This window comes from Lytechinus pictus, unplaced genomic scaffold (assembly GCF_037042905.1).
Source record: "Lytechinus pictus isolate F3 Inbred unplaced genomic scaffold, Lp3.0 scaffold_116, whole genome shotgun sequence".
In the NCBI taxonomy this organism is placed as follows: Eukaryota; Metazoa; Echinodermata; class Echinoidea; order Temnopleuroida; family Toxopneustidae; genus Lytechinus; species Lytechinus pictus.
The window spans coordinates 34,482-57,557 of NW_026974236.1; the positions used below are offsets into that span (position 1 = coordinate 34,482).

Sequence of the window (23,076 nt, forward strand, 5' to 3'; positions counted from 1 at the left end):
AAAGCATATTCGGAGCAAGAAAAAAAATGCAGCGGGAAGTGGTTGTCTCTATGGTAATGTTAGTAAACAGATTTTCCAAAAGTGACACAGAAGATTTGTTCACCTTTCACAAAAATCGTCTATGCCCACCAAAGAGTGAATGTAATGGCAAAATGAGATCATCACTGAATCACGCACACCCAAATTTATCTGAAATGGTGAAATACGTTTATACATTTGGTACCAAAGTTACTTGGGAAGCCATTTTCTGAGAGTACACTTTTGTGATACACTACATTGTATGTATAGATACCAGATTGATTTCTGCATATTAATTCATTCAATATAATTTTTTGGTGTTTCAACAACATATCTGAAGCATGAAGATGTTTAATACTAAACCTTTGCAAATATGCACAATTGCTATCACTGCCATATGTCTCACACCTACAAATTTCAAGCTAATTAATAAATGTAAACAATTAGAGAAGACAGCCTACTTTCATCTTCATAAAGCAATGAGTTGTTCTGAGGAAGTTTAATAAAGGACAAAAATAAAGGGTTTTCTGCAAAATGTAGTCAGGTAGTGTTATGTTTATGCTGCATATTTAATTAATGATGTATGCTGCGTACGGGAAGTCAACTTTGAACTTGGGTAAGCCTTCATGTTTCTCAAAGCCAATACACCGATATTTGACAGTTTCCCGCATTAATTTAAGATATAAAGCAACAAAATTCAAGATTAAACTTGAAACTGTGCAGTACCCTGTAGGAAATGTACAAGTAACCAGTAGCCATTAACCAAAATCAAAGTTCATATATCCTGATGCTAATATACAATCCCACTCTTGGCGAAATTCCCGGTAACTTCCATAGGTACTTGGAAGTTCAAGAGTAGGCCCACATGTATGTGCCACTGGTCGCCTGCCTGCACCTTCTAGAGACGTGAATTGAACCATTATTTTGGAAACGCTCATCACTTCAGATCCTGTCAGAAAATGCATTAATTTTTTCAATCCTTTCTTGTCTTGCCCCTTAATGTACTGCATGAGGAGACGCACCGAGTTTGTCTCTTCCTGGTTGGATGGAATAGCTGAAAAGCTCTCAGACTTTCTTTGTTGTAGGTTGGAGCTCTTGGTATATGCTGAGAACTACCGAGGGGGTTGGAAGATTGCTTAACAACTGAGGAGTCACAACTTCCCTCATACACTGCATCGCATAGCTCCCGTTCTGGATGATGACCTTGTGCGCCAACTGGAACATAAGTGCTAATGATTTCCCTTCTTTTGGTATGGTATGCCCACCTTCTCGGTCAAGGAGGTCAACGAGTGCTTCATGCTCTTCCTCTGTTGTGTTTTCAGACAGTGCAGACTGAACACAAGCTCGATCTCCATCATTTAGGTAAAGCTTGAAAGACTCCATCAAAGTGTCAGGCAGGACTGCATCTTCACCAAATAGCATGCCAATGACGAAAGCTGGTGCCATTCTAAGAGGGAAAATTTTGTGGTCTATGAATCCTTTCACAAGGATTCTTCCAACGGCTGTTGCATTTTTCCCCAACTTTAGATGCCTCGTTCTGCCACCCTTAGATGTTCGAATCTGCTTGTACTCCATACTGGCCACATCAAAGTCTTTCCACCCTATCTCCACCCTCCTTTCCTCTTTTTCTGCATTCCTGTTACCAATATTTTTCTTCTGAGATTTCTTGATCTTAATTTTTAATCTGTTGTCTACCATTGATGGCTTTGCTGCTTTTGGTGAACTAGTAGAGCATGATGGCCCTGATTCACACTTGCAAAATGTTACCACTGCTACCCGGTCTCCATATGCTGGGATGTACTCGGCAAGTTTCTTATCATCAAGCAATGGGATTATTTCCACATCAACCTAATAAGAACAAACAAAAAGATAAAATCTTAGCTTTACTGAATATTGAATTAACATAAAATAATATATGATAGACACCTGGATATCTTCCCCAAAAGTCAATATTGTGCACCACCCCCTGCAACCAATCAGAAGCGCACATTTTGGACTTGAGATTCAATTTCAACCAATCAGAAGCACGCATTTTGGACTTGCGAATAATTTTTTTGAGGTGCAATATTAAATGTAGTTTTCCTAATTAAGTTCTTTCTTTCCCATCACAACTCATTGTTTTTTTCTTCTCCAAATTGGTGCTGTGCGAAAGGGTGGGTAGTGTCGCGTCACGTTGTGTGGAACGCCCCCACCCCCCCTCCACCCCCGGTTTTGCCGAATGGGTGCATTAGGACTTTTCTATTATAATATTGATATTTGATAATAGGTCTTCTGATAATAAAAATAATGATGATGATGATAATAATAATAATATTCATAATTAATAGAAAAAGAGGAGTCTAAAGCCTCCCCCTCCCCTTCTTAAATTCCCTAAAAAGTATCCCTTTATCTTAATATTTATCATTCATTGATTTTATTCATACCTTTTTTAAATTCAAATCTCATGTGCCCCTCTGGGTTATCAAAGGGCATGGCCACATATGATGTCAGTTCAGCATTCACTACAAATTTTGTTGGGGGAGTGAGGGGGGGGGGGGGGGGGCGGGTAGACATTTTTTTTATTCGAAATATATTGTGTCAAGTAGACATTTGTTCCATTGTTTTGCTTTGTACTGATGTTATAAAAAAGAGAAAATGATGTGAATTTAGTCCATAAATTACTGTTAAAAAGACATTTTATGTTTTGAATTTTTGGAAATAAAACCTCATTTGAACTGTTGAACTGAACTGTATATGTCTCTCTTCAAACCCTGCCTTAGTATCTTGTTAGATGTGTGCTTTGTCTTCTGTGTGTGTGGGTGTACATGTGTCCAGGTGTGTTAGGGTGTGTGTGTAATATTTGGGGTGTGTGCATTTGTGTGTCTTTGACACAAGACTTGCACCCCAAGCATCACTTCTCCAACAGCATTTCATCACATTTCCAGCAGATGGATGAGATGGTATCATTTTGCCTTCTTTGGAGATGAAGCAATGTAGGGTGCTTCCCAGGCGTCCTTTTGTCATTGGACGGCAGAAAAGTAGCAACACTTCTTCACAGTTAGGCTCAAAACTCTGCAGCCAACTCTTGTACAGGTACTAACCTTATCTCAGGCCTGCTTATCTTCAACCATTTTCTGGATTATGTCTTCCTTCAGCCCTCTCTGTCTGAGGAAATCTTTCAATTTCTCCATGATGACTATTCTGCAGATGGAAAGAAAAGTGAATAGAAATAAATAAATGAAAAGTGATGAATAAAGGAAAAAAAGTTTTGGGTATGCATAATGCATCCTTACCAGGTTCGAATGTGAAGGGATGGGATGTTATATAGCTGATATATCACATATATTCCACTAATATTTTCATAACTGCAGTATTTTCTTTCATCATTGATATGCTATGTGAGTATCCTAACAAAGTTTATTATAGTCACATAGAACATTAAAGATGTACTTTTCCTGTATGTTCAAGCCCAGTTACCGGTACTCGCAATGACAATAAAAAAGAACAAAAGTAACAACAAGAATACTACTATAATAAGAACATTAATAGATGTGAGATATTGTGAGTAGGCTATGTACCACATGTTTGTGTACACAAACTTGGGTCGACCCCCGTCAATAGCAAATAATCCCTCCAGCCCACGATCATCATTCTATCATTGTCATAAAGTATCCATATCCCCCCCCCCCCCCTGGCTACGCAAAACACATTTCTTTACTCTTTCTCGACTGTGAATACGTCTGACTGACATTATAGTTTTATTTTCTCTTTTTGTCTTAACTGAGCCCAGGGGCGGATCCAGCCGGTGGCAAGGGAGGGGGCCTAAAAAGGGGCCCACTTCGTGCGAAAAATTGAAAATCGTGCCGGCCGATTTTTGGCTCAGTGGGGGGGGGGGGGGGGGGGTAGTGAGCACAATTTTTTTTTTTTTTTTTTTTTTTTTTTTTTTGGGGGGGGGGGCACCCGAAAAAAAAATTCCCTACGAGAAGGCTGATTTTTTTTCCCACCGCCACCCCCCCCCCCTTGGGCGCCAGGGGTAGTGAGCACAATTTTTTTTTTGGGGGGGGCACCCAAAAAAAAATTTACTATGAGAAGGCTTATTTTTTTTTCCAGCGCCACCCCCCCCCCCGGTTGCCCCCTCTTTCTTTCTCCCTCTCTCCCCCTCTCTCTTTTTTTCTCTCTACCCCTCTCTCTATATTGATAGGTTCACATGGTGTGATTACCATGATAATCAGAATAGATTGATATATATGATGACGATACGTAAATGTAAGGTGAGGTAAATGTAAGGTGAGGTAGATCTAGGCCTATATCAGTATATGTAATTAAGAAAAGTAATATTTCAAAATGATATTGTGTGGGTTTACGTTAATTTTTAAACTCACCTAGCTGGCAATCACAACAGTACTTGGAGTTGGAAGTGTAATTATTTAAGCTTTGGAAATGTCTGACTTGTTATAGTTATAACGTCGGAGCTTCCTGGAGTTAGGGCGCGGCGTACTGCTCCCTTTTTCATAATTATATGCCATCACGTGGTAGTTATAAATAAGTGGTGGGAACGACTTATAAGTGGTGGGAACGACTTATAAGTGGTGGTAACGACTTATAAGTGGTGGGAACGACTTATAAGTGGTGGGAACGACTTATAAGTGGTGGGAACGACTTATAAGTGGTGGGAACGACTTATAAGTGGTGGGAACGACTTATAAGTGGAGGGAACGACTTATAAGTGGTGGTAACGACTTATAAGTGGTGGGAATGACTTATAAGTGGTGGGAACGACTTATAAGTGGTGGGAACGACTTATAAGTGGTGGGAACGACTTATAAGTGGTGGGAACGACTTATAAGTGGTGGGAACGACTTATAAGTGGTGGGAACGACTTATAAGTGGTGGGAACGACTTACAAGTGGTGGGAACGACTTATTAAAAAAAATTGTCATGCATGTCCCCTCCCGGGCTCCGTAGTAATGCACTAGATGTGAAAATAAACAATACCAACATCCAAAAAGTTAATACTGCGAAATATCGCGGAATTCACATTGACGCTGAATTGAAATGGGATATTCACATACATAACATGTGTCAGAAAATCAGTAAACTGGTTAGTTTTCTTGGACGGTTAAGACATGTTGTTAACGAATCAAGCTTAAATTTGATATACAAATCCGCCATTTTGATTACGCTAACGTCATTTGGTATTCCGCCTCACAAGGTTCTCTGTCAGCCCTTCAAAAACTCCAGAATAGAGCAGGCCGTATAATTATGAAAATAAATCCCTACTCTTTTGTCTCCAATCAACATATTCATGAGACATTGCATTGGGAATTTCTTGAATGCCGCTATAAAAAGCATGTACAATGATTTATAAAATATTGCACAATATTTTTCCAAACTATACATTTCTAGAAGAACTTTCGGTTATTCACTTCGTTCGAACCAAAATATTACTTTACCTTTTCTGTCAATGTATTTTACTCTGATTTTTTTATAGTATTTTTAATGGTGTATATTACTTTGTATGGTAAATGTAGGACCCCAAGGAAGAACAGCAGTATTTTGTAAATACAGCTGAATTGGGTGATCCTCCGTTATTGTATGTATCTATCTTGTATATTGTATTTTTTAAAATCTGATTTCGGAAATAAAAACAAACAAACCACACTTCTCATTTTTGCTTCAAATATCAGTTTGAACGTAGACTCCGATTTTAAATAAAAAATTCTAATGCAGTGATTGAGAAAAGTAGACATTTCAATGTTCATTCAAAATCGACAAGGCAATGTTTTTTGTTAATAACAATCAATACTGACACTCGCAAATTGCATTGACAACACTCCAGTGGTTGAAAGACAAAATATGGACGGATAAAGCTATGTTGCTCATTGCTCGATTGTAGTTCATAGCAAGATATATTAACTCTATATGAATGGTCTTATTTGTCTTGTCATCCCCCAGTTGGCTACATGTAGGAATAAAAAAAAATCTTACTACATGATTTGTAAGTATAAACATATCTTATAAAATGGAAAATCTCAATTGAAAACATGATTATAAATTAACGTCAGCACTCCACGTGGAAATGCCAGAACCACCCCTTCCAAAAAATAGATAAATATCACCATTGTAATGAAATAATGAAAACATTTCGTAATAAAGTTACATTCCTAGAAGTAATCCTTTCTTGTCAGTGCATCATAAATACTGGCAAGTATAATTAGAAATTGACACTATTGCCGTGAACGCTATCTCGACTCTACTTCGATTATGGCTTTTTGAGGGAACTCGGCGTGCGGAGGTACAACTTCCAGTGCTTCAACACGGAATAGGCCAATCAGCGTTATTGTTCCCATCCAGTTAGAGGAGAGATCAGTGCACCAACCCAACCAGCGACTTCGCCGACGCACACACCACCGCCACCAAACACCTCGCTATAACCTCTGCCGACGACCAAACACCACATCTGTACACCAGGCCACCCACTCACTCCCGCCAAAGCTTACCCGACGAATCCGCTGACTAACACGCACAGAGCGCCACCACTGATGTATCTGCTACGTCGCCGACACACACACACACGCCGCCGCAATTCACCCCGCCGTCTACACACCACGTCCGCATACCAACGCCAACTCGTTTCCCGCCAAAACCGCCGACCCACGCACAGAGCGCCACCTACGACATCAGCCCGACGTGACGCGCGGCCCGCGCGTTTCCGTTTTACACCCTGGCGAAGGCAATCTCCGCAAAAATAGCGACAAAGCGACTAGTGAAGAGTCTAAGTTTCTTTACATTATCAGCTGGGCGCACGATGCATAAGTCCGCACCGAAGATATATGCATGTGCAAATGCAGCTGAGCTTATACTATTGCAGCTGAGCTTAATACTATTGTAAAGATGGAAATGGATAACGATGGTAGATATATTATATTCGACTGTGAATTAGATGGAGTGAGAATGATAATAGGAAATGTTTATTTTCCAACAAGGAACAAGGCAAATGAGCAAATAGATTTCCTGTAAAAATCAAAATGTTTTATCTCAGTCATGTGCAGGTGGTGATTTTAATACGATATTAGATGATAAATTAGATCATATGGGGTCAACCATACAGGTGAAATCTAGATTTAATTCAGAATCTTTGGAGTTCATGGACAAATTTCAATTAATAGATATTTGGAGGAAAGGATATACAGGAAAACAACAGTTTACTTTCAGACAGAAGACACCACCTATTCAAAGTAGGCTAGATTATTTGATAATATCAAAAGAAGTTGAAACATTGGTGTTGGAACTGACATTTTACAGTCTAAACTCCAGACCATCATCTGGAATCTTGCTTAAGTGAAGCGAGGTCCTTCATACTGGAAATTCAATAACAGTCTATGTTATGATAAAGAATATGTTTCTGCTGTGAAAAATGAGATTCTTGGAAAATGCAAAACAGAAATGTATTTTCTAATTTCTCATTGCATTGGGGCTTTATTAAATTAAAGATCAGAGAGTATACTCGAAAATATTATAAAGAAAAGGCACGAGAAAGAAATAAGCAAAAGCTGATTTTAGAGTCCAAAAAGAAAGATTTAGAACAGCATATTGCTGTGAATAACTCTGTTTTGCGGAAAAATTTGGAGAAAAAAAGATAACTCCTTAAGAAGTTTTTTGACTTTGGCCTTGATGGTCTCAAGGTAAGGTCACGTGCGGCCTGGAGTGAAAAAGAGGAAAATAATTATGCATTTTCTCAACAACTTGTTTTATCAAACAAACGTAAATCTGAGATTCATGAATTCATAGGTGAAGATAATCAGATACATAGCGAAAAAGGAGAAATTCTAAAAATCATCTAATTATTCGACAGTTCCTTATATTCTTGTAAGGGAGTTTGCAATGATGTTGAAAACTTACTGGAAAAAATCCCTTTCCTCCAAGGTACATTACTAATTTATCAATAGACAATAAAAATAGCTGGGAAGGTAAATTAAGCAAAAGTGAATATTTTGAGGCTTCGAAAAGCATGCAACTTAATAAAGCCCCAGGTAATGATGGTTTAACCGCATAATTCTACTCCACTTTTTGGTGCGTAATTGATGACCTGTTGGTTGATTGTTTAAATGAAGCTTTTGAAAAAGGTGAATTGTCTGCATCACAGAAACAAGGAGTAATCACTCTAATTGAAAAAGTAGCTAAAACCCCTCCATACATTAAAAACTATAGACCTATTACATTATCAAACACCGATTATAAGATTCTCACCAATTAGAGAGATTCTCCCCGAAATTATACAGGTTGACCCAGGCGCGGATCCAGGATTTTGTTGGGAGGGGGGCCCAAATTCGACCTGATTTTGGCGCCCCTGTGTACTTTCCGGAAAAATGGCGGCCCCTCCCTCCCCAAGGCAATCATAAGTGCCTTAAATGCATGTTAAATTATCTTATTTCATAGGCACATAAAGAAAAGGCAATTGAATAATGGTTTTATAATGATGTGTTCATGAATAAATGTAATATCACTTTAGAAAAGAATCCGAAAATGCGAGCGCGAAGCGCGAGCGATTTCTATTTTAACCATTTGATGCTTTCAATCTCGTTTAACTTCTCATCAGAGTAGGCCCTGCTAGAATTATGTGAGCGGGAGCCAGGCGCGGATCCAGGATTTCTTAGGGGGTCCTAATTTCAAGTCAAGTAATAATCGTGCCAAAATATTGACTCCCATTGCCGAATGGGTAATGTCTAGTTACTTCACACAGAAACCTCTCTTGCATTGTATAGACATACTTCGTTCTTCTGGGTACTCCCATTTTTTCTTTTCTACTTTTTGTTTCAGGGCTTGAAAAATCCTGCGGGGATGACGCCCCTGTATCGCAGCGTATGGACACTGGTTGTGCAATAACTAAATTGCATATTCTGCATGAAAGAAAATGTGTTTTTTTTTGGGTAATATATTCTTGAAAAGATATACATGCTTTTTATTATAGAGTTGAGGTAGACTCAGTAGTCAGCACTCAGCATTTACTAATTGGGAGTGCACTGCCTACTTAGATCTGTAAGTGTTTGGATATATTCAGTGGCGTACCGTGGGTCACGGCATGGGGGGGGGGGGGCACCAACAAAATTTTCGAGTCACTTAGGGAGCGCGCTCAGTTGCCAGGTATACTGACCTAATAGAGACATTTTAAAGACATGCAGTGCCATTAAACGGATATGTATCTCACTGATTGAATAATGCGAGCGCGAAGCGCGAGCTGAAAATTTTTGATATTCAGACCTAAAAAAGGGACATTACAAGCAATTTTTTGTAATCATAATACGTACCTGTCTCGCTAAACAAACAATGCGAGCGCGAAGCGCGAGCTCAAATTTTTGTATATATTGACCCCAAACAGGGACATTTTAAGGACTATATTTTAGAAATCCATGAAGAGTATACATATCTCAGCATAGTCATTTAATGCTAGTGCCATCCTTTGCTGGTTTTGTTAGAATTGCATCTAAACACATTAAGCACTTTTGTAGTCATTGTAATCATGATAATCATATGCATCTCACTAATGAAATACTGCGAGCGCGAAGAGCGAGCTGAAAATTTAAGAAATCCAGACCTGAAGAGGGGCATTCTATAAGGCTGATTTTGTGTGTGTATATATTGACCCCAAAAATTGATATTTTAAGGACTATTTTTTTTTTGGAATCCATTAAGAGTATCCCACCATAGTCATCTAATGCGAGTGCCAAGCGCTTTCTGATTTTGTTAGAATTACATCTAAACACATGAAGCACATTTTGTTGTCATAGTCATACGCATCTTACTAATCAAATACTGCGAGCGCGAAGCGCGAGCTGAAAATTTAGGAAATTCAGATCTGAAGAGGGGCATTCTAAGGCTTGTTTGCAGGAATTCACTAAGACCGTACATATTTCACTAACCAAATGATGCGAGCGCGAAGCGCGAGCTGAAAACTTTTTATATTGAGATCAGAAATATGGACACTTTAAGGACTGATTTTAGGAATTCATGAAGAGCAGACATCTCACCAATCAACTAATGTGAACGTTAGCACGTACAGGAAATGTTTTATATTAAGACCTTAAAATAGGGAAATCACTTTAAGTGGTCATGAAAAAGAAGAAAATTTCACTACTCGAATTGCGAGGAAATATATTTGGCGTACAAATATTTATTTGAAAACGGGAGGCTTTGATACAAAAGGATTATACTTTTTTTTTCATTTTCATTTATTGATTTCATAAACACATGAACAATGAAAATACAATAGTAATATACGTATAACTGACAAGCAAAACATTGAACATAATTGCATTTTCTATTAAAATATATCGATTGTTAGAAGGTTGCAGGGGTTACCACTATAAGCTAAGCTTGACTGCGTGGCAGCCCCAGAAAACAATCATTATTATTCATCCAACATATCTTAACATAAGGGTGCAGGTGCGAAATGACGGGGGAGGGGGGCGCTTGGTCCTCACAATGTATTTTTTATTTTGATTCTTGGTTGTTTTTTCTTGTTTTGGAAATTATGTGTTTCATTAGATAAAGAGAAAGAGCAATTTTGAAATTAACTCTCTGAATATTTATTCAATAATAATGTTTTAATACCTTTTTAAAGGGAGAAATGAATCTTAACTGTTTGAGTGAATCTGGCAATGTATTCCATATGTCAGTCCCATGATGTCTAAGTGTTTTATGTGCTAATAGTGTTCTAGGATTGTCTAAGTGAATATTCTGACATGTCCGTGTTGGGTATGAATGTAAGTTGCTATTATATGAAAAGAAAGTGGTAAACACAGGAGGAAGCAGTTTGTATTGATATTTATTCATAAAATAGCTATTTGTATAGTATTTATATCATATATCTTATACGTTTTTAGACGATAAAAAAGTGGATCAGTGTGTGAAAGATATGTTGATTTTGTGCAGATCCTAACAGTTTTCTTTTGTAATAAAAGTAAATGTTCAAGGTTAGTTTTACTACAGTTTCCCCAGATAATGTTACAATAATTAATATATGAAAATAAAAAAATGAAAATCCATATTTTATTGTTCGAAAGAGACATGAAATGAAATACTCCGAAAATTTGCTTTGCCCAATTGATCGTGGGCCCGGCAGCCACTGTGGAGCGCCAGATCGACGAGGCTCTATCCCTTTAATCGTTGAACGCCAAACAGGGTAGCAGCAACTCCCATCTTTTAACGTCTTTTGGTCTGACGCGGCCGGGGTTTGAACCCCCGACCTCCCGGTTGTGAGGCGGACGCTCTACCAACTGAGCCAACACACCGGTATATGCATTGTATATCATTAAAAGGGAGTGCTCTGTCAAAAAATACTTTAATTTGTATAATATTCCAATTCCTTTAGCCATTGATGATGATATATTGCTTACGTGTTGGTTCCATGATAAATGTTTGTCTATTGTAATACCAAGAAATTTAAAATAATATTTTTTTTTTATCTATGGGCTCATTATCAATTATAATGTCTTGGGGGAAATCTCGTTAAACAGTCTATGCAAGCACCAGGGAAAATGAAGACATTATGTTATTCGCTTGAAATCCAGTCAAAACAGTGAGTTGTCTTGTCAATCCTATTCAACAAACATTGGGTCTTCCGCTCTTGCAACAATGATATCATGTATCAAAAGGTTATGTATCTTATAATCTTGCTCAAATTGTATATACTCCAAATAGATTTTCAAAAGAAACAGAATGCGTGTAAACGGTGTAAATAAAACAAATATAAGATACTAAACATAAATATGCTGTAAAAAATATATTGGCAATGTCTATATAAATATGAAAACAATGCTCTTAAGTTCGCATCATTTTGGACGATAAGTTCTTATCTCTCTCTTTCATACAATTCAAGTGAAACATGAATTCCAAGGTCCCATGCATCTTGCATACATCAACTATTTCAAGATGTAACAATAAATGTAAATGATAGCAATGCAGTTTAGGCCTGAGTAAATCCACGTAATAGTTTCAGTGGAATTCGTAAAAAAAAAATACAACGTGATTTCCCACCGTAGGTTGGAAACTAAAAAGTGTCGTATCATAATCTAGCTGTCTTTTACGCAAAATATAGGAATGATATAAACCATAGAGTTATTTCAGTTATTTGAGTATTTGACGATTCGTCCAAAAAAAAAACGCATCCGAAACTTTCCCCATTACAATGAAAGTTTCATTTATTCCCTTACATATTGCAAGTAAACTTCAACATTTCTGTAAATGATTAATATATCCATACACAATTAAGTTCACATTGTGGTATACTGCACAACCTATTTCAGAATATGATATGCGTTGTGGTATGAATGTCTACCAACCTAGAACATGCGAAACGTTTACTAGTAACTAGTGACTATACTACTAGACCGATTTTTACTCAAACGGCTTTCCAATAGAGAAATAACAACAGAACATTCACCTAAGAATAGAAATCCTCATTTGTTCTGATAAATATCAAGAGTATCAGTACAAAATGTAAACAGTGTCAGTATAAAATGTAATTTGAAATTTATAACAGAAATGTCAAAGAAAATCGGTTATTCAATCTGCTCAGATTAAAGAATAATACTTTCACTACTGCTAAAGTTATATAATTGTTGGCCGTGTACTCCATTCACCGTCCAATTGAAATAGGACATATCTATAATATTATATTCCACTTGTTAACATTATATTTTCCAATCCGTTTGGGATTAGTGACTTAAGTGTTGCAAGCAATATAAAAACAACAGTTAAAATCAGACGCTTCTCATACATTTGTCAAAGTGTAGAGTGCTTCCCTTCATGCAAGAAGAATTCACAACTCTTATTCATATTTTGTTTCTTAGCCTTTAATAAACAAGAGCGACTTTTGTTAGGAATAGAGTTATGGAGTGCTCAGCTCGTGAAGCTCAAGAATTACTCATTAAAACATTGACGAATTGCCTACGTGCCCTCGGCGTGCCCCCTACTAAAACATGTTACAAAAGCCGCTAGGACAGAACATAATTTTTGTCTTGCCTACATAGCAGAGCGAGACAATAATTGGCGCCTCTTTTTGACGATGGGGACGGCGTCAACACTGAAATCTTAACCAAAGTTAAGTTTTTGAAATGTCATAGTTCATGAAACTTGGAAAAGGGGTAATGAAGTATAGCGGAATATCATGACTACGTTTGTTTAAGGTAACATGACCAAGGTCAAATGTAATTCAGGGGCGGATCCAGCCTTCCCCAATAGAGGGGCCCGGAAGTTTTTTCAGCCGTATTTTCCCCGATCGGCCGCTCGAAGATGTTTTTTGTTTGTTTCTTTGAAGGGGGTAGTCCAATAAGTCAATTCTTAGCTTTATTCTTTAATCAACATAAATATCTAATATAATAATCTTTATTTCATAATGCAAGCGCGAAGCGCGAGCAAAACTTTTTAAAATTGTATGTATTTTTTCCAAAAATTTGTACATTCTGAAAAAAAGATGGGCCTGCAATAATTACTACGAATGCGTAATTAATTTTATACACTTTTTTGTAAATGTCTGATTTGCCAGATGACTAGAAAATGAGGTTTGATGTAATATAGTGTAGCCGAACCGACTTTCTTTCCTGACGAGCTGGTTCGTTTCGGCTGCAATATACAACCAGTTGATGTAAAGTCCGTCTTTCTTCACTTCTGACTCTTTACTCCTTCACAATATCTTATATCATATCTCGTGGAAACGCACAACCATGTTGAAGACCGAATACCCAGCATTCAGTATTTCCGTAATTTCAGTATCTTGGTAAGAACTTTCAAGAATCCTCACTCATCTCGGAATCTCGGTAAGATCAATAATTCCCGTCTATTCTCTCGACTCAGTACTTTCCGTATCTTCTCTCGAGTCAGTATTTTCAGTATCTCAGGAAAGTCGGTATTTTCCGTACTTCAGTAAAGTCAGTATTTTCCGTACTTCGGTAAAGTCAGTATTTTCCGTACTTCGGTAAAGTCAGTATTTTCCGTACTTCTCACTTTTTCCAGTCAGTACTTCCAACACTTTCGTGCTTCTGCTTTTCAGACCATCCATTCTGTAGCTCCGTACTCTACATAATGACAGGCATGAAAACGAAGTATTTCTTTCTTCAAACTTTACTAGAATACATGCTCACCCTGGCGCAGCAGGATCAAACAGATCTTGAGCAGAGTTTCGGGCAGAAATTACTACTTGTAGGCCTGGTAGCCTGGTTTGTGATCGAGCATAAAGTAGACCTGCATCGATCTAGCTCATCATTTCATTAGGTGCCGTGGCCGAGTGGTCTAAGGCGCCTGGCTATACATGGAAAGTCCGGGGTTCTATCCCCGGCCGCGGCACCTAAGCACGTGAGCAAGTCATTTAATCTACAATGCTCTTTTATCCTGCTTTCAAATAAATGGAAATGCTATATGCATTATTGGTAACTAGGTGTGCATTTGTTTAAAAAAAAAAAAAAAAAAAAAAAAAATTTAAGAGTCAGCTTGTCAGGCAGTAAATTTATATCACTATAATGACTATTTAAAAATAGTTAAAGTCATAGAATAAATCTTTTCAGCTAAGACAATGGTGATTGTCACTTATTTTGTGTATCCAAACAGTGTGAAATTATTAAACATAAAGAGCTAAAACAATTATACAGTTGTAAACTTCGTTACTTCTCAGCAAAAAGGCATAATTACATTTTTACAGAAAATCACTACATAATTGATTACAAGCGATTACTGAATTTCGCTATACAACTATAAATATGGGTTAAAAATTATTCTACAGTCTTTGCCGTTCCAAAACAAGACTGATAATTAAATAAACCTTTCATTTCGTTACACAACTCCCTCCTTTGAAAAGCTCGGTCCCCGAGCTGTCCAATTTCCTAGCAAAGAAACACTTGCAAATTCCGTTTCTTTACATTTTGTAACAATTCCAAAAGAAACTAGATTTTAATTCGTCATGAGGACGAATTAGGTGGTCTGTCATGATTTTTCATTCAGTGTCGGCTAATGTTGTATGAAAAGAATCATTTAGATATGATTGATAATTTTGATCATAGACATCATAGGAATTCATTTTGACCATTGCTAAATGTGATTATTAATGTGGTGATGACAACCGTGATGATTATAATGATGGTGGTGATAATGTAATACGGTAAATACAAAATTAAGTTTGGAGCACGTAAAATGCCTTAAAAACTCCTCAAAAATTTCAGACGATTTACCGAAATTGGCTTTCCAAAATTGCGCAATAAAAGGCGCCTTGATTTTCAGAGCAGCTAATTTTTAATGGACAGTTTCATGTTTTTTATGCAAAATCTTTTTAAAATTTCTTTCTACTGTCAGCAATTTTTCTTTTAAGATTTCAAGCAAGAATTTCCACAATGTCAGTGGGTATCAATTTCACAGAATGCTTGAAAATTCTTAGGTGATACTTTTTGAAAACTAAAATATCTTAAATATTTTTATTCAAAATTTCTGCTAAATTTCAATTATTTTTAATGAGAAGTTTCGCAATGATACATTTTCACAGCATTCACTTCAAAACTCATCATCAGTGGTGTATTTGATAAAAGAATTAAGTAGAATTTTTTGAGGGGAAATATTTGCAAAATTTCTGCAAATTCCTAAACATTTCACATAATATTTTCCGTCAAGAATTTTCAATATCCATTTATTAATTGTGTATGACTGTAACATTTCCTTGAAAATTCTTTCTTGATGATTTTACTGAAAAAAGTCAGGTAAAAGATTCAAATACTGGCAATTTTCCCGCAAAATTTCGGGAAAATTAGTATTTTACTAAATTGCACTATTTTTAATTTCACAGAAGGTATCTGAAAATTTGTTATATGTTATATTTAGAGAAAATAACCAAATAGAAAAAAATCCAGGATTTTCCGCAAAATGTCTAGAATGAAATTAATCAACCAAATAGCGTTTCAATGCATAAATGATGTTTTACAATGTTAAAACTACCCCTTAAAAAGTTCCGGCAATATTTAAAAAAATGTCCTACATAAAAAACCGCAAAGCAAGTGGGCTTGATATTTTCAGCAAGACCGTACAATTGATTAATAAAGCATTTTCTTAAAAAAATTCTCAAAAATTAGGTCCAGAACAAATTTGCAAAAACTTAAACAGGTCATAACACACTAATGCTGTGGTTGAAAGTGAAAATCATTCACACATTATTTGTAGAGGATTGTCTTCACTACATCATATCAAAATTTGAGAGAAGATTGACTAGTAATAACGAAGATACGGTCAAATATGCATAAATACGTTGACGTAATTGCGAAAAAGTTTAATTTTCACTTCTAACGTAATTTTGACGTTATTACGCAATCTCCAGATGACATTTTGACTATTTCCAAGAGTGAGGAAAAGTAGGGGGTCAACGGACTCCCTGAAGAGCTACAGGGAATTTTATATAGGCATATTTTTGCCCACTTATGACTTATTTTGCGAGTTTGCACGCGCGTGTAATGCAAATTTGAATGGACGCGCATTCCCGTATTATTGGTTGTAAGAGGCTGAATGAGGTATCAAATTAATCAGAAGATAATGTACAATGGACAGACATAAAATAAATGATGACTCGAAGATGCATACCGATGGTAGGTGCAAGAACGCGCACGCATACCTGTGCGCGCGCAAATTCTTGACATGCTCAAAATGACCTGAAACGTACCCAAACTTGACCACGGTTGATTTGGCGAATTTTTAAATTTTGACGCGCGCGTACGTGCGCGTCGTGACCTTTGCATGACCTCTGATGACATGTCCTGATGACATGTCACCTGAACTTGATATGATGCAAATATGGATGATTTTTTATGATTAGTTGCGGTGATATGATCAATAATTCATTTTTACAAAATGGCGCCTAGAAGACGTCATCATGATTTGATAACCTTGAAAAGTTTTGTTTCGCGATTCCATAATAATTTCCATACATGACAAGAAAATCAAGAAATTTGACAAGCCCGATTTTGAGATAAAGTGGGAACAAAATTTGGCAATAAAAATAAATAAAGTAAAATCTGACGAATATAATAGGTGATCTGTCATATTCATGACAGACCACCTAAAAAGGAAAAAAAAAAAAAAAAAAAAGGCAGGCAAGGTTTGAACCACCGACCCCTGTTTTACTAGTCAGGTGCGTTATCCAGTCGACCACAATGTTTCCGACAGACGGCAAATGCAAAACAGGAAACATATTGTCAATGTAAATTTTTGCAAGTAGAAAATTGGCATGATGACAAACCTCTACAAGTTCTAGTTTTGAGAATAGCACAAGCTTTAAAATGATACAATGGACATATTGTCTAAAGGGTACATTCTAAGCTAAAAGATATTGAAAATTTTGCGAGAAATAACCAATATTTACGGAATTAGAATCAATTTACATGAGTGTGGTGACATCATGAAACAGAAAACGTTAATTTTTAGTTCCGACGCCATTTTGATGACGTCACGATGTTTTTAAGGGTCAAATGTGGCATGAAATCATATCTCCTTTTCATACTCTATTCGAATAGGAAAAAAAAATTGGGGGTCAACTGACTCCCTGAAGAGCTACAGTGAATTTTATATAGGCATATTTTTGCCCACTTATGACTTATTTTGCGAGTTTGCACGCGCGTGTAATGCAAATTTGAATGGACGCGCATTCCCGTATTATTGGTCGTAAGAGGCTGAATGAGGTATCAAATTAATCAGAAGATAATGTACAATGGACAGACATAAAATAAATGATGACTCGAAGATGCATACCGATGGTAGGTGCAAGAACGCGCACGCATACCTGTGCGCGCGCAAATTCTTGACACGCTCAAAATGACCTGAAACGTATCCAAACTTGACCACGGTTGATTTGGGGAATTTTTAAATTTTGACGCGCGCGTACGTGCGCGTCGTGACCTTTGCATGACCTTTGATGACATGTCCTGATGACATGTCACCTGAACTTGATATGATGCAAATATGGATGATTTTTTATGATTAGTTGCGGTGATATGATCAATAATTCATTTTTACAAAATGGCGCCTAGAAGACGTCATCATGATTTGATAACCTTGAAAAGTTTCGTTTCGCGATTCCATAATAATTTCCATACATGACAAGAAAATCAAGAAATTTGACAAGCCCGATTTTGAGATAAAGTGGGAACAAAATTTGGCAATAAAAATAAATAAAGTAAAATCTGACGAATATAATAGGTGATCTGTCATATTCATGACAGACCACCTAATTATAATGTTTAATATGAGTAAGATAACCACTTCGCATTTTCTAATTTCAAACTTCCTATGGATGTAACATTCGAGATGATTTGTTTTCCTTCCATCAGAGTTTGTAAACAATATTTCTAAAGACGAACTAAACTACATACAACTTTTATGTACACAAACGTTAACATCATCATACATTAAAAGGCTAAAACAAACGATGCAGAATTTTCTTCTCAAGAGTCCTTTTCCGTTTTGTTTAATTCTGCATTTTATGCAAGAGTCTTTTTAGAGTCATTTTCAGTTTATATAGAATTATGGTTCATCCGGCACTCTTTTGATTTCTTCTGTGAAAATTTCAACGAGCTCTCCGTGTCTGGTGATATATCTTTCAGTTTTACGTGTAAGGATCACATCTCTGGGTATTTTGATGGATGATGTGGTATACTCCAAAACCGATCCCCCATCATGTCCAGCTTCCCTCAGCTTAGCTGTCAGATTCCTGACGCGCTTCCGGAGTTCTCCGTCTTCCTCTGTCTGGCAACTGGCGTCGCAGCACCTTGAAGGAGTCTTCTCTGCAGATCTAAATCTTTGGTGAGATTTCCCTCGGTCGTTCCGATGAGAAGATTTAGGTGTATTAGATGCGGGTGACCGAGAGCGGCTTCTGCTTCTTCGTCGAATGACACTTCTTACAGACCTTTCCGGACTTCTTGATGGCCTAGGTGATGAGTGGGAATATCTTCCGCTATCCCTAGGAGATCTAGGGCTCCGGTGTCGGACTGGTGACCTATCTAGACGGGACCTAGATGCCGGAGTGTGAACTGGAGTTTTTCCATACTTTCTGGTTGGGACTGGCTCTGCATGGGTCGCTTCATGTCTTTCCAGGTCGCCCTTCCTTCCACATCTGTAATCGCATTTGGTGCATCTGAATCTTTTCACATGACATTCCCGGTGATGGCGATTAAGCTGTGCCAGTTTCTCAAACGTTTTGCTGCATTCCCCACAGGAGAATTCATTGTGTGATACTTTGCTGGAAATGCTAATCTCGTCGTCACTCACCATCTTCTGCAATGCAAATTGGAGAAGAGCATAAAATTTGTCATAATTCTGGGCCCGATATTTGATTTAATTTGTAGCGTGAAACAAAACAGCTGAATTTCATATTCTTCATCTTATTTTACATCTAAGCGACAGAGTGCATGGTCAAAGCAGAAATACGTTTGTTGTTGGTGAATAATCATTCGACTGTGGTCGTTGTAAGTTTAGTTGTTATTGGTAGTTCTGAATTGCCATACTGGAAGCTCAACACCTTGGTATTTCTTCATGCGATCTGCATGGACCACAAGTGGTAGAGATCTAGGAGATTGTTGAAGACGGAATGTGACAGCAGAGAGCTTCGAAACGATAAGAAACGGTCCGAGCCATCGGGGTTCCAATTTTGGAGATACTCCTTTTTTCCTAGTTTTCTTTCTGAGCCACACATATTGCCCCACGTTGAAGTCGGCCTCGGATGCCCTTCTGTTGTATAAAGTGCGTTGTCGGCTCCCAGCATCCTTTAGGTTTCTTCTTGCTCTTTCATGTACTGTCCGTAGTGTATCTCTGAGTTTGAAGGCGTAGTCAGTATTAACTTCTTCATCTAGTGGGGTGGTTGGCAGTACCAGATCTATTGGTAAGGTGACTTCTCTTCCTAGCATAAGCATGTTCGGAGTTTCTCCAGTGGACTCTTGAGGACTGCTCCGGTATGCTGCTGTGGCAAAGGGGATATATTATCCCAGTCACGTTGATGTGACTCTGAATCCATCATAGAGGCAACCGTGTTGAGAAGGGTCCGATTAAATCTTTCAATTAGGCCATCGGACTTCGGGTTATAGGGCGTTGTCCGAGTCTTCTTTACACCCATCAGGCGGCATACCTCTTTGAATACATCCGACTCGAAGTTTCGGCCCTGGTCAGAATGGATGACTGAGGGGACTCCGAATCTACAGAGGACTTCCTTCACTAGCTTTTCTGCCACGGTGTCGGCTCGTTCATCATGTATAGCAAATGCTTCCATCCATTTAGTGAAATAGTCCCCAACAATTGAGACATATTTATTGCCATTTGTAGATTCGGGTAACGGACCAAGGATGTCTAGGGCTATACGGTCCATTGGAGGTCCACTTATTTGTTGTTGCAAGGGTGCTCTGGTATGTACTCCGCTAGCTTTTCTTTTTGCACAGATGTCGCACTGGCGTATTCCAGATCGGAAATCTTCTGTCATCCCGACCCAGAAATACTTCAATCGTGCTCTCTCTCGAGGCTCTTCTTGATGCCGAAATGGCCTGCGGTAGTAGCAGAATGCATTTCTTTCACCATCTCTTGTACCATGGCTCGGGGCACCACAAGTTGCCACCTGGTTATTTCCCCATCACTTGACTCCCACCTGCGGTAGAGCACTTCATTCTTGATGTGTAGTGAATCCCAGTATTCTAAGAGACGCTTAGCTTCTCTTGGCCAGGCAGATGTTTGGGCATCGCTTGGTTTCTGCCCATCCAGTTTGGCCTGTACTACCGGCTTGATCCCGACATCACTTCTCTGTTGGTCTTTGAGTTCTTTTTTTTTCTTCCTCAGTATCAACTGATAATATCCGTACTTGTTCTGGTTCTGAGTCTGCTTTGCTATCTTCACGCCCGCACTGCTTACATGGTCGTCGGGACATACTGTCTGCATTACTATGGTTCCTTCCAGGTCGGTGAATGATGTCCATGTCGTACTCTGAAATAACCTCAAGCCAGCGGGCAAGTTGTCCGGCATGTTCTTTGAAACTTGTCAACCACCTGAGAGATCCGTGATCGGTTCTCACAGTGATATGGCGTCCATATAAGTACTGGCGAAAATGTTTCAAGAAGATGACGATGGCAAGTAATTCCTTCCTAGTGACACAATAGTTTCTTTCAGTTTTCTTGAGTGTCTTGCTTGCGTACGCAATTACTTTCTCTTGCCCATCCTGGATCTGAGACAAGACTGCACCTACTGCAAAATCACTAGCATCAGTGTCCATAATCATCTGTCCATCGGGCTCAGGGTATGCTAATATGGGCGAGGTGGTGAGTCTCTCCTTAAGCTGATCGAAAGCTGACTTGCATTCTTCTGTCCAATCAAAGTGTCTGTTCTTTTCCATAAGCTGATGCAAAGGTCTGGCGATCTCTGCAAATCCCTTGACATAACGTCGGTAATAGGATGCTAAACCCATGAAGCTTCTGAGCTCTGTTACAGAAGTTGGGTAATCCCAGTCACGTACAGAGCTTATCTTTTCTGGATCTGTGCTCACACCTTCAGCCGAGACGATGTGTCAGAGATATCGTACACTTCTACAGAACAGATGACACTTTGATGGTTTCAGTTTAAGGCCTGCTTCTTTCAGCCGTTGGAATACCATTCTCAGCCTTGTCAGTTCTTCTTCTATTGTTCTGCCATACACGATGACATCGTCCAGATACACAAGCAAGATCTCCCACTTTAACCCGGCTACCACTCGGTCCATCAGCCTTTCAAATGTGGCCGGCGCATTACATAGCCCGAAGGGCATAGCGCGCCAGGTATATAACCCTCCATTCGCGAAGAATGCAGATTTCTGTCTTGCCTCTTCGTCCAATTCCACTTGCCAATATCCACTGGCTAAGGCTAATGTGGAGAACCACTTCGCCCCGCCTAACGCATCTAAGGTGTCACTTATTCTTGGTAGTGGGTAAGCGTCTTTAATGGTACTAGCATTTAGTTGGCGGTAGTCAACACAAAACCGCTTGCTTCCATCCTTCTTGGATACCAACACTACATTTGATGCCCATGGGCTAGAAGTAGGTTCTATCAAACCATGTTGCAGCAAATCCTGAACTTGCCGTTCAATCTCTTCCCTCTGTTGAGCTGGATATCTTCTATGTGCTTGTCGAAACGGTGGTGTATCTCCGGTGTTGATGCTATGCTGCACATAGTCAGTTCTCCCAATATCAAACGAACCCTTCGAAAAGATATCACTGAAGTCCCCTAGTAACTGTGATATGGATTCCTGATATTCTACTGGGACATTCTGCATGGTTCTAGCGAATAAATCAGTCAGGTGTTCTGGTATGCCAGTCGTAGGTTGTTTACCACAGGTGTCCAGGCCCGTGGTTTCCTCTTTCTTCAGAGATGTTATACTAGCTACACAAGTTCCTTTCTTGATGACTCTATGTTGTTGGGTTGTGTTGAGAATCCGTACAGGGAGGATCTTTTCATCGGCGCTTACAACAGCTCGTGCAACCATCATACCTTTACCGAGTAATTCCGTACCATCTTGCGGTCCTTCCAGTAAAGCCGAACCACTAAGGAACTGAGTGTTCCTAGCTTCGCCTGGTAGAATGACTTCACAGCCAGCCGGAATAGTACTTGTTTGCTGTGCAACAATTCTACAGCAAAATGAATTCCCTTCATGATCTTGGCATGCTATGGTTCCCTTCGGAGTTCTCAACTCCAACATTCTGAGATCTAGTACCGCATTCATCTGGATGAGTAAGTCCAGTCCAATGATTCCTTGATTCTTCAGCGCAGCTACTATGACTTCGGAGGCCGCCGCAATACCTCCAATTTCTAAGACGAGCGATGCTCTCCCCATTGTTTCTAGTGGTGAACCGTCTGCCTGGTAAACCATGTCTGTAATTCTACGAAGAGGAGGTCTCCTTGACTCAATGATGCTGCCGTATACCTCGTTTGATACTAGAGTATGTGAAGAACCAGTATCTATCAGAAATTTTACTGACTGCCCGTTAAGCTTCGCATTAACGAACAAACCCTGTCTCTTGGCATCCTCTGATGTTCCAACTCTAGCCTGGC

General features: G+C 38.6%; 2 protein-coding genes across 2 annotated transcripts; both read right to left on the reverse strand.

Annotated features, from left to right (window-relative positions):
* Nucleotides 1–776: 776 nt before the first annotated feature.
* On the reverse strand, nucleotides 777–3,188 carry LOC135158759 (uncharacterized). The gene is made up of 3 exons (XM_064115477.1): nucleotides 3,111–3,188; nucleotides 1,090–1,866; nucleotides 777–1,055 (listed from the first exon to the last, which is right to left on the reverse strand). Exons 1-3 carry the CDS (start codon nucleotides 3,186–3,188, stop codon nucleotides 777–779), a joined length of 1,134 nt encoding a protein of 377 aa, XP_063971547.1.
* A 15,355-nt stretch (nucleotides 3,189–18,543) lies between these two features.
* LOC135158760 (zinc finger protein 672-like) lies at nucleotides 18,544–19,290 on the reverse strand. Its single transcript, XM_064115478.1, has one exon. The coding sequence runs from the start codon at nucleotides 19,288–19,290 to the stop codon at nucleotides 18,544–18,546; it is 747 nt and encodes a 248-aa protein (XP_063971548.1).
* Between the last annotated feature and the right edge of the window lie 3,786 nt (nucleotides 19,291–23,076).

Bases quoted from the DNA above. Each gene is read 5' to 3' on its own strand.
- LOC135158760 (XM_064115478.1), bottom strand. From the start codon at position 19,290: ATGGTGAGTGACGACGAGATTAGCATTTCCAGCAAAGTATCACACAAT.
- LOC135158759 (XM_064115477.1), bottom strand. From the start codon at position 3,188: ATGGAGAAATTGAAAGATTTCCTCAGACAGAGAGGGCTGAAGGAAGAC. The intron at 1,867-3,110 runs GCCTGAGATAAG...TGTTCTTATTAG, and splicing joins AAATGGTTGAAGATAAGCAG to GTTGATGTGGAAATAATCCC. The intron at 1,056-1,089 runs GTCTGAGAGCTT...CCATCCAACCAG, and splicing joins TCCAACCTACAACAAAGAAA to GAAGAGACAAACTCGGTGCG.